At 46.9% G+C, this 12600-nt stretch overlaps 1 protein-coding gene across 1 annotated transcript in view; it reads left to right on the forward strand.

Moving 5' to 3' along the window:
• The first annotated feature begins 1002 nt into the window (after positions 1-1002).
• LOC111153594 (family with sequence similarity 189 member A2) overlaps positions 1003-12600 on the forward strand; it is a 62462-nt gene continuing 50864 nt past the window's right edge. The window contains 3 exon segments of the mRNA XM_022512726.1: positions 1003-1188; positions 1190-1414; positions 11738-11794. Of these exon segments, the coding sequence (XP_022368434.1) occupies positions 1003-1188; positions 1190-1414; positions 11738-11794 (468 nt within the window).

A 12600-nucleotide genomic window follows, 5' to 3' on the forward strand; every position in this document is an offset into this window, starting at 1 on the left:
CAGAGGCTTTAACCCACTGAGCCACCCAGGCGCCCCAAGTTAGGATTTTATTAGGGTATTTCTTTATTAGTTTGGGATTCTATGTTCCACCGGGTGATGCCTATTCTAGCTCAGGAGGCAAGGTGAGCCTCTGCCACACCCTCCGGGCCGCCCCCAACCCCCTTCTTTCTTTCTGGGTGGGGGATACTTCCAAGGTAACCTCGTGTTCACGCCGGCTCCTAACCTTGGTGCCAGGAAAGCGGCCCCGTTCGTCGGCCCCTTCCCCCACCCCCCACTTCCAGGCAGCGGGGCGGCCGCGCAGTGTCGGCGCCCGGAAGCCCGCGCGAGCGGTGACTTCGCTCTGCCTGGTCCTTCCCCGAAGCCCTAAGACTTTTCCCACCAAGTGACCCACAACCCCTCTTCCTGCCATCTCCCCCCTTGTGGGGGACGCGGGGGGGGGCGGCTAGTTTAAAGCCGGGCTCCCGTCGCATTGCACTTGCCAGGGTCCTGACTTCCGCGGTACTAGAAGGGGGCGAGGGTCCGCGGCCCTCGCGTTCGGCCCCTGCTCGACGCGTAGGGGACAGACGGTCAGACCGTCCCCCGCCGGCTCCGACGCGCCAGACTGCGAGGTCCCTCCTCGCCCCAGGGACCTACTTACCCAGTTGGGACTGGGCCCCTTTCACGGACCCCGGGGAGCGGGCGCGGGCTCGGCGGCGTCCCGGAGGCGGCGGCGCGGCGCGGGCGTGCGGGGCGCAGAGGGAGGGCGCGCCCGGGGCCGGCGGGAGGCGGAACCCCCGCGGCAGGGGTGCGGCCGGCGGGAGCCCGGGCCGCGGCGGCGGCGGCGGCGGCGGCGGCGGCGGCGGCGGCGGCGGCAGCGGCGGCGGCAGCAAGTGGTTGGGCCGCGCTCGTTTCCTTCCCTCCCCCTCGGCCTCGGGGTCCGCCCGCGGTGCCCAGTGCGCGGCGCCCGCGGCTCGGCTCCGCGTCCCCTCCCGCCGCGCCGGCCGCTCCCTTCCCCGCCCGTCCATGTCCCTGCCCGTGGTGCTCCCGGGCTCCTGCTGCCCTGTGGCCGGGCTCTCGGGCGGGCCGCAGGCCGGGGGCCCGGGCGCCGCCGCCGCCGCCCAGGAGCCGCCGCTGCCCCCGCTGCGGCCGCGCTGGCCCCGGGCCGCCCTGCCGCCCCCCGTGCGGCCTCGCTGCGCCGCCACCGCCGCCGCGGGCCGGGGTGCTGGCCGGGCCTCCCGCGCTCTCCTCCCGCCGGGCCGCCGCCGCCGCCGCCGCCGCCCCGGGCTCGGCGCTGCTGCCCGCTCGCCCGCTGCTGTCGCTCGGGCTGCTGCAGCTGATCCTGGGCTGCTGCATGGTGGCGCTGAGCTTCGGGGCGCTGTCGCTGAGCAGCTCCCCTCAGGTGAAGAACTCGTGTCCGTTCTGGGCCGGCTCCTCGGTGAGTGCCGCGCGCGCCTCCCGCTCGCCTGGACCGGGCCCTTCGCGGGAGCAGGGGCCTCTGGGGGTCGCCTCCACGGCCCCGGCATTGCGGCCCCCGCCCAGGGCTGAAGTTGGGGAGCACAGCCTCTTAAGCCAGTTGAAGTTTTTGGAGACATTGAGGTTGGTGGGAGAAAAAAAAGGCTCAGAGAGTAGTTCAGGCGTGAAATGGGTGCACCTGGACCGTGTCTGCTCTTTGCAGGCTGAAGGATTTTGTTGTTCCTGTCAAGTTAGTAGGCTCAAATAGATTTCCCGCTCTGGGAGGCTGGAAGAATGGGGGTGGGTGGTAGGAAAGTAGGAGAAAAATGATTCAACTTCGCTCCGTTGAGTATTCACTTCTCCGGAAACACCTGTGGGGGGAGGACGGGCATTTGATCTGTTTTGTCCACGGAGGTATCCACAGTGCCTGGCACATAGCAGGTGTATTTGTGGGATGATTGAAGTGGCAACCTGACTGGGGCATGCCATTTATTTTATTCCACTTCAAGGCACACAGAAATGTGAAATGTATGGCGTAGGATGGCTCCACTCTAGCTGGGGACAAGTTCAGGAGGTAATGACAGGGTGTGTGCACACCACGCTGGTACCTGGTCATTAAAGGAGGGCCCTAAACAGCCACTGGATTATTGGAGCCAGGCAGGCTGCTGCGCAGAATTTAATTCTCAAGAACTTAAAGTGTCCTTATGCGTAAGCTCCCCAAAGCCTCCGGAGCAGGGGGCAGCTCCCTGGAGATGTCTACTCACCTACCCACCTGCCGCAACCGGGCCCTGCTTCCTCTCAGGGGGGAGGTTGCTCTGGGGCAAAAAGGGCCCAGCCTCTGGGGAAGGCTGCTGCCTTCAGTGTCTGTGGACTCCAGGTGGCTCCTCACCCCTCACTCCTAAAATGTCCTAGCATCTAAGGCATCCAACCTCTTGAGGTTTGCTGGGGATTGAGAGACTTGGAAAGAGGTTTTTGTGGTATGATTGTGGAAGATGGGTGTTTGAAAGTAAAGGAACTTTTTATGAAGTAACTAAATCTGAAAGCTTGAAGAAGATCCGTAATGAATGTATGTGCCAAATAAACATAAAATGGTCCTTTTGTGGGTCCATGCATACCCAGATTCAAGAGCACATTTTAAGACCATAGGGAGAACTAATCATACCCAAAGTAGTTGTTTGAATAAGAACATCAAGAACATTAAGTGCTGTGAGCCCGGCCTGACATTTAATACCTAAATGGATGTCAGTCTGCTATCCTTTCGAAATGCTTGGACACTGGATGGGCCCTTGCTGTGGAGTTCACGGTCTATTCATCGTGCTCTAGGAATCCCTCCCTCTTGGCCCTGCCACTGGGCTCTCCCCATGGCCTCCCGGCGTCTTCTTTAAAACAACAGGGTCGGGATTAGATTCATTATGCTCCCTAGTCCACTCTTCAGACTAAATTCAGCCAAATGGTGGATGCATTCCGTTGCTCTAAATGTTGTGGACCAGAAGTAAATCTTGCATACATTTGCAGGGATTTTTCCCTTTATAAAAACCGTAATCTCGGGGCGCCTGGGTGGCTCAGTGGGTTAAAGCCTCTGCCTTCAGCTCAGGTCATGATCCTAAGGTCCTGGGATCGGGCCCCGCATCGGGCTCTCTGCGCAGCAGGGAGTCTGCTTCTCTTCCTCTCTCTCTGCCTGCCTCTCTGCCTACCTGTGATCTCTGTCTGTCAAATAAATAAATAAAATCTTTAAAAAAAACAAACCGTAATCTCTTGTCCTCTCAAAGATAGCTAGTTTAGGAGGATTTCAACCTATTTTTTTTTTCTCTTCTGAAATCAAACCCCCAAATCAGTGTACTACTGTGAATTACTTCAGAGGTGAATGCCCTTCGATGTCAGTCAAGCCACAGTTGGATTTGATGAAGTACATATAGCTAATAAATAAAATAAAAACGGCTCTTCCTGGACCTGCTGGCTGGGCGTGTCCTTGTTATCTAGGACCCAGCAAAACAAAGCAGGGAAAGATCAGTGACTTGGAACTTTCTTTTCTGTCAGCTTGTTTTCCACACCCCACCCCTCAGCTCTACATGCAAACCTGCAATTGTTCATTATGCTTATTTTTTGGTGACCTGTTTCTGAGGTTGACCGCAGAATTTACAAAGTGTCTGTAGAACCAGCAGAAACTGCGTGTCCAGAAAGACTGGGTAGTATTTGAGGATGGCATCAGCCACCATGACCATGGCGTTTTAGGAAAAAAAGTTTCACCAGTAACGTGTACCTTTTGAATTTATATACATGAGAGAGACTTTATGTTTGTGTGTTATTAACTTTGCATTATGGGAATTTTTTTTTTAAGATTTTGTTTATTTCTTTGACAGAGATAGAGAGAGAGGGAACACAAGCAGGGGGAGTGGGAGAAGGAGAAGCAGGCTTCCCGCTGAGCAGGGAGCCTAATGCGGGGCTCAACACCATGACCCTGGGATCATGACCTGAGCTGATGGCAGGTGCTTAACAACTGAGCCACCCAGGCACCCCTGCATTATGGGAAATTTTAAATTTACTCAAACATTGCTCAGTGAACCCTCCTGTGCCTCTCACCGGGCTTCAACAACTGTTTCATCTCTGCCTCTGGCCGGCTTTGCTGTTGGCTCTGTGTGTTCTGATAGTATCAGAAGGATGAGTGTTTTGAGGGGGGGTAGGAATGAGTTCCATGATGCTCCCTAGGCCATTTGTTGCATTAACTTCCCACGTTATTTTGAAGCAAACCTCAGATATCACACCATTTCATCTGTAAATAGTTCAATATGTGTATCATTTTGAAAAGAAAATCTAAACAGAAAGAAAATATAAACAGAATAAGGAGACAGCATTGACGTGACCAGGCAGGTCTTAAGAGCCGCCCCCCCCAACCCCAACTCTTCTTATGAAAATTTTAAGTCTCACCAAATGTAGAAAGAATAGTATAATGAACCCCTATTTACCCATCATCCAGTTTCAGCAGTTAATCAACCCATGACTGCTGGTCACCCACACCCACTCCCCTACTGGATTATTATTATTTTTTAAAGATTTTATTTATTTATTTGTCAGAGGGAGAGAGAGCACAAGCAGGTAAAGAGGAAGCAGAGGCAGAGAAAGAAGCAGGCACCCCACGGAGCAGAGAGCCCGATGCGGGGCTTGATCCCAGGACCCTGAGATCATGACCTGAGCCAGAGGCAGTAGCTTAACCCACTGAGCCATCCAGGCGACCCTGGTACTAGATGATGATGATGATGATGATTTTTTGGTACTAGATTATTTTAAGGCAAATCCCTGGTATCATAATTTCAGCCCTGAAATATTTCAGTTTGGATTTCTAAAAGAAAGCAGCTGAATAGACAAAGAAAGGACTCAAGAACACATTGTGATGTACTAATATAAAGATAGCTAAATTGAGGTTTTTATGAAAAAAGCTTAAAAATTATGACTTGAGGACAGCAGGGTTTTTTTTTTTTTTTAAGATTTTATTTATTTGTCAGAGAGAGATCACAAGTAGACAGAGAGGCAGGCAGAGAGAGAGGGAGGGAAGCAGGCTCCCTGCCGAGCAGAGAGCCCGATGCGGGACTCGATCCCAGGACCCTGAGATCATGACCTGAGCTGAAGGCAGCGGCTTAACCCACTGAGCCACCCAGGCGCCCCAGACAGCAGGGTTTAAAAAAAAAAAAAAAAAAATATATATATATATATATATATATATATATATATATTTATATATATAGCAGCTTTATTGAGATATAATTCACATTCCATACAATTCACCTATTTAACACGTGCAATTCAACGATTTTTGGTGAATTCATGGAGATGGGCAAGCATCGCCATAACCAATTCTAGAAAATTGTTATCATCTCAAAAAGAAACCCTGTACCTATTAGCAGTCACCCCCACCCCTCATTTTGCCCTTGACCCCTTTAGCCCTAGGCAACTACTGATTATTTTACTTTCTGGTTCTATGGATTATTCTGGACGTTTCATATGGACAGAATCATCCAGTATGTGGTCCTTTGTGACTGGCTCCTTTCACTTAGCATAATTTGCAAGGTCCATTCAGATTATGGCACGTGCTTACGGCCCACTTTGTTCCTTCATTGCCTAATGCGATTCCACCATATGGACACGGGATGTTTTATGTCTCCCTCAGAAGAGTTGCTGGCATATGAAACTAGGTAGTTGAGTGGTAGAGCCAGCTTGTCTAAGGTTACTTTGGACCCCTGATGGAACACAGTGGAAGGATATCTTCATCTCCAAACTCTGAATGACCATGACGTGCATTCCTCTGCTCTCACGATTAAATTGGCAAATCTTTCAGAATTGACAAGTCCTATTAAGAGTCTTTTTCCATATACTTTACATTCACACTGTCAGTAGTTTGAAGGGAGTGTTTTTAAACATACTCATTGTTTTTGAGCATTCTGTGATCATTTATTTTCTTCCTGGTACTGGGTAATGACTCAATCTACTATTATTCCTGAAGGGCATGAAACTAAGAGATTACCACTTTTAAATGCATCCTGACGTTTGTCCCCAGGTGGGTGGCAGGAGAAGAATCTCCAAGACCATGTTGAGGTCGTGGTGTCCTGATTTTTGATTTGGGGACACATTTAGTTACTACCACACTACACTGGATTATTGAAAGAGTAGAGGATTGCATTGGTTTGTGTCTTTTCCTTCAAAAACCAAAATTCCTAATTCTGATGACATGTCCTTGGGAGATATTTTAGGCGAATGGTAGGGAATTGGTTATTATTAAATTTTGCTCTTTTCTGGGAGCCTTGACATCCTTAATATTATCTGCATACATCTCTGTTTGAGTCACTGACCTAAACTCATGGTCCCCGTCCCCCACCCCATTTGAGTCTGTAATTCTTTGTCAAAATTCTGGTTCCTTATAAAGAGACAGACATTGGTGAACCTTCAGATAAGACTTTTTTAAAAAAAAATTGCAGTGATGAAATATAAAAAAAGAATGAATGGTTCAAAGGAGAAACTAACTCAAAAATTCTGAAATCTTTACCAGTTGAACAACAGTAAATACATTTTTTTCTATAATGATCACCAAATACTACTTGATATTTATGGGCCATTTTAAATATAACTTTGATGATGATTTTATTGATGTTCTTTGGTCCTTTATTTTGCGTGGCAGCAGAGTGACATTGATAAATTCTTGAGTAAGTCTTTGAGCCTCTCAGCTTCATTTACCTGTCTATAAAATGGGTGCATTGATTCTTGCCTCAGAACTGATTTTGTGAGGGTGTAATTAGACAACATATAGAAAAACTTGCTGCTGGGCTCTAGTACCAGGCCTGGCATATAGCTGAACCTCTATCAGTGTTTTTTTTTTTAAATATCAAGGCAATATGTAATCCAAGTAAAGTGAAAAGGCCAATTTTCTCTGGGACATTCTAGTAACCATCATGTATACGTTAGAAATATTCAGGTGGCCACTTTCTCAGTCTTTTTAATAAATCATGTGGACAGATAGGGAAGCATGATACACACCAATACATACAATTGCACACACACATTTTTTTTAAATTGCCAGTGTAAAAGCTGTGTAAGTGTAAGTCAAGATTGATTGTGGAGACGTTTGACTATTGTGTGCTTAATTCATAATGTGGACATGGTACATTTACAGCTTGGGTCTTTTTATCTCTATGTTCAGATATAGCAACTTTTGGCAAACAGTCCAGAACATTTTTGCCCTAAGGCATGTTCATGGATAGCAAAGGAAAAATAGGGCAGTAAAATAATAAGCTTTTGTTCTTAATGATTGGATTTTTAAGTTGGGAAATTAAGGCACATTAACCACATATGGTGGGTAACAACAATTCTTGTGTAAAGTATCTTGGAATCCTTCTTTGCAATATCTTTGAAAAAAGAAAGTCCTCTGCTTTTTCCTATAAGCTATGAGGAATGGGTTACAAGTGAGTGAAACCAAAATTATAATAAATCTCATTATAATAATATAGAGATAATTCAGCGTTAGAAAATAGGTGCTTGTCTCTTCATTCAGGGCAAGTTTCATCTAGTACTGGGTGGAAGGAATGCTGATGAGGTTGCTTTTTGCTGTTGGTAAACTCTTTTAGGAAGCACAAGAGTGGAAAATATATTTAGGCTGAAATAGTCATCTTCGAGCAGGTTCACCCCCCATTTCTGATCTTCATTCATTTATTCACCGTCCATTCATTCATTTGTTGACTTTGGCCATAACTAACTGAGTGACTGGGAGCCTCGAATACTCACAGATCCAAGCCCTCATGGGATTACCAGTGAGTGTAAAACACAATCAAACAAGTAACACCTTTGTGGTGTAATGGGTACTGTGGAGGGCCAGCATTAAGGGACCTTCCTGTCCCTTCTGATGCAGCTCCAGCTATTGCTGCTACTGAGGGAGATGGAGGTATTGAATCCTCTGGCTCCTTCTCTCCTTTCTCTGACCCTTCTTGCCATTTATGAATTCCCCCTGCCCCAGATGAAATAGGAGCATCTATTTCCTAAGTCTTGAGCTCTTAAAAATTCATCCCCAGCTGTAGCTCTTCTCTTCCACATTCCAGCAGATTCTAACTGATCAGTCTCTGCCTCACCTCTCAGAGGGTCCCTTAAATGTCATAGGGTTTAATTGGGCTTGAAGAATGGGAGAAGTTGAGTAGAAGTAGGTATATGCCTTTGTTGCCAGGTTTAGGACTGAGGTGGCTGTGACTATAAGTCCCACTTGCAACTGGAATGTAATTTCTTAAATCCCTGTAAAGAAGGGTGGTTTCCAGAAATCCTTTTGGGATTTAATGTGAGCGTGTGCTGAGTCTATAAAACAATTCAAATGCAAATGTATTTATTACCTTGAAATAGTTTGCCTTACAATCCATGAACATGGTATATGTTGATTTGAGTCTTCATTTAATAATGCTTAATAAGGTTTTATTTCTCCCTACTGGGTCTTAAGTTTCTTTAAGTTCATACGTATTTTGAGATTATTGATATTTAGTATTTGTCAAATACTTCTTGTACATATTTTTAAAATTATGTTTTAAGTTTAGTTTATTGTTCATATATGCAAAACCCCCTCTCAAAAAATAATAAAGATAGCTTAGTTCCTTTATCCCAGAGACCCTTGATTTTATTTTATTATTATTTTTTAAGACTTTATTTATTTGCTAGCGAGAGAGAGAGCAAGAGAACAAGCAGGGGGAGCGTCAGGCAGAGGGAGAAGCAGGCCCCCCGCTGAGCAGGGAGCCAGATGCAGGACTCAACGCCAGGACCCTGGCATCATGACCTGAGCCGAAGGCAGCCACTTAACTGACTGAGCCACCCAGGTGTCCCAGAGACCCTTGATTTTAAATGACTATTGTATCTGTCATGATCTACTAGATAAATGAATATATATATATATATATATATATATATTTTTTTTTTTTTTTTTTTTTTTTTTTTACCGCTCTCACCTTAGCAACCCTATTACTGGGATTTTATCCAACAGAAATAAAAAGCACTTGTTTTTTAGCATTATTTGGCCATGGATGGTTACCCTAGCATTCATTGTGAGGGCAAAAACCTGGAAATAGAATGCTTATCAATGAGCATGAAAATGATTGAATGCATTGGGCAAACCGTACAAAGGAATGTCATGTAGCCATTAAACAGAAATGAATGAGAGCTATTCCAGTGGACATGAAAACATTCCCTTGAGATATTTATTGAGAAAGAAAAAGAAGAGGAGGAAAAGTATCTTCTATGATCCATTTTTTATAAAAGTTCACCTCTGTGCATGTGCCTATGTACACATACACATGTTTTTCTAGTAATAAGAATTTAAAGAAAAATCTATACATGTAAAATAGATAAACACACCAAATTGTTCATGTGGGTGAGGTGGGGATCATGTGGCTGATGGGGGAGGTGGAGAGTAGAGCTGAGATCTCTCACTACTTTTTTATGGGAATTTATGGGCCGGGCTGGGCACCTCATTTTTCAGATAATGTTGATTTAACGGGAAAAAAATGTGTTCCAAAAGCTGAACCACAGGGCTCTGCATTAAGGGAGGCAGGTGGTCTAAATGGCAAACCCTAACTGGTCATTCACATCATTTTTATACTTTAGTGAAGTGGGCGTTTGTGTTTCCCTCAAGGGCAGTCAACTGTTTCAGTTATGTTTTTACAAAAATAGTTGCATTTCCTCAGCTGAGTCCAGTAAACCGCAGGGCGGGCAGGCAGGGAGCGAGTGTGCACACACACACACACACACACACACACACACACACACACACACTCAAGTGTCCGTGCCTGCAGGGGGAGCCAGCACTGGATTGTGGGGAATCTGGAAGAATCGCTAAAGTCACAGCAGGGGAAACTTTTGAGTTAGAAGAGACCGCGAGAGGGTTTCCTCCGCTTCACCACATCTCTAACAAAATGAGAGTGAGGACCAGAAAAGTGAGCTGACTTGGCCCAGGGTGCATACTTATTCAGAAGCCAGGTGGGGAACCTGGACCCCATGGTCTCCTGGATGTCACGTTCCAGTCTGTAAAGGAGTTACGGCCACAGGCAGACCCGAGCCCTGCGTGTCTCCGGGCAGCTCTCGTTCAGCGTGCAGAAGGAGCTACTGAATATAAGAGGTTTGCGAAGATCTAGCGCCTGGTGGTCAGGCAGCTGAGAGTATGTTTAAACATCCCCAGGATGCAAGGATGGGTTGCCTGTCTGCCCATATGCGGTTTCTGGCCCTTGATATAAGGGGGTAGACGTGTCCTCTGCTGGTTTGACACTGTGGCTATGTGGACTCTCAGCCAGTAAATGCAGAAGGGAGGGCATGGTAGCAGGCCTGTTAGCTTGGAATCTAAAGCAACACTAAAATCCCTGTTGATGTGTAGCTGATAAACAATAATTGTGAACTGTACATATGAGGGATTTTGGTAAGAAGTAGCTAAAGGAAAACCCTTCTAATAGCACTGAGCAGATGCGAGCACACTGTTCCCTGAGGGAAAATGTGCTCCAGGGACAGGACCACGTCCCTGAGCTGAAGAATCACTTTGTTCTTCCCGCTGGGCTTAGTGAACTGGGTTATCCAGAGGGCCGGCAGTGATTTCCAGTTTACGTTTTGGCCAAATGTCGAGTCTTCTTTACCAAGGATTTTAGATTGTTGTTTATCAAAGTGTCATTTTGTAACGTGAGACTTTTCTCGCTGTAATCCCTCCCCTCATTGTGGAATAAAGGCTCAGGAACAGTCATCGGTTGCGTCAGGTGACTGTGCCAGGCTGGGAGGCGAGGATTGGGAGACAAGGTAGGAGTTGACAGTCGGCGGGCGAGGCAGAGATGCACCTCTCAGGTTATTAGGACAGAGAGCATTTTGGGGGGAACATTGTGTGGAGGGCTTCCCGGAGTGTGCCGGGAATGTGGGGTGGTGGGATCCATGAAGGCTTCTCAGAGGAGGTGACTGCTAGTCAGGATCTTGCAAGATGCGTGTAGATCTCAGGCAGCCATGAGGGGAGCTGGGAGAAGACACCACAGCCAAGAGAAGCATAGAGCCCTGTGGTGTCTAAAGCCTGGCCAGCCTGGTGGGGGACAGGTGTGCCTGGGAGGTAGAGGGGGCGGGGGAGGGGCAGGGGTGCATAGAAACCAGGCTTGAGAAGCGGGCAGAGGAAGATCCTGAGAGACCTTGGGTGCCACTTTAGGGAGTTCACTTGTCCCACAGAGGATGGGGACCCACCTAACGAAGGCAGGGTTGCAGCCATGCATGTGTCATACGAGGTTGGCAAGGCAACAGGTTCGGTGCTCTGGGGCAGGGAGCTTGGATCAACAAAACTGATCCCTTCACTAACTGGAAGGATAGACTATTCTCTCTGTGTGCTTTTTTTTTTTTTTTTTTTAAGATTTTATTTATTTATTTGAGAGAGAGCACGAGCAGGGGGAGGTACAGGGGGCAAGCAGACTCCCTGCTGAGCAGGGAGCCCAAAGCAGGGCTCGAGCCCAGGACCCCAAGATCATGACCCCAGCCCAAGGCAGACGCTCAACTGACTGAACCACCCAGGCGCCCTGTCTTTGCATGTTCTTAATTGACCTTGAGAAAAACCATGCACAGTCAATAAAAAAGCTCTGGGGGCCTTGGAGGGAAGGAGAGTCCAAAGTGGTCTATCATGGCTCATGTAAGCAGTAGGAACATTAAATGTTAGAATTAGAAGGCTTTGAAATTTCAGCGTTTTTTGAAAAACAAAAAACAAAACAAAACTTTAGAGACTAGGATTAGTTTATTGGAATTGGTCCCTTTTCTAGATTTATGATACTGTTTATCCTTCTAGGTGATACTCTCTGGAATCATAGGATTAACAACTTGGAAACGGCCTATGATACTTCTGGTATGTACTGATCTCATAAATTGTTACCCTTTGTAAAATGTGCTATGTGAGAAGTCTGTTGGAATCAACCACTGAAGAAATACCGAAGCTTTCTTGTTCATTGAAAAAAGAAGCTCACAAGGGATACCGTTAGAAGTCAGACCTTCTCGTAACCGTAAAGTGAGATGATAGTGCTGTCAGTTTTCTGATTCTTCCTAAGCTTCTTATGTACCCAGTGTGTTTCTAGTTCCAGGCTTAGATCTCTTGTAAAGATATAATTTTAAAAATTGGTTTGCTATGGACATTTTTTAAAAAAGATTTATTTATTTGACAGAGAGAGAGATCACAAGTAGGCAGAGAGGCAGGCAGAGAGAGGGGGTGGGAAGCAGGCTCCCCACTGAGCAGAGAGCCCAATGCGGGGTTCGATCCTAGGACCCTGGGATCATGACCTGAGCCGAAGGCAGAGGCTTTAACCCACTGAGCCACCCAGGTGCCCCTGCTATGGACATTTTTAAACATTCACTAAAGCAGAGGGAATAATTAAGTGAACTTCCTACACTGATCACCGGCTTCAGCAACTCCTGACTCAGCCAGCCTTGTTCAGCTGGACCCCTGCCCATTCCTGTGCTCCCATGTTCTTTTTCCCTGAATAGTCTTTTGAAGTAAATCTCAGTTATTAAATCATGAATACATAATTTTTTATTGTCATCATGCTTTGGTTGGACAACCTCAGAGTTTCATGACTTAGACTCTCTTTATCACAGATCTACCATATTTTCATGTTAATAAAGACCTGTATTGGTAACTTTATCCTTTTTTAAGTCATT

The sequence above is a fragment of the Enhydra lutris genome, unplaced genomic scaffold, assembly GCF_002288905.1.
Source record: "Enhydra lutris kenyoni isolate GAN:26980312 unplaced genomic scaffold, ASM228890v2 scaffoldscaffold33, whole genome shotgun sequence".
NCBI classification, from domain to species: Eukaryota; Metazoa; Chordata; class Mammalia; order Carnivora; family Mustelidae; genus Enhydra; species Enhydra lutris.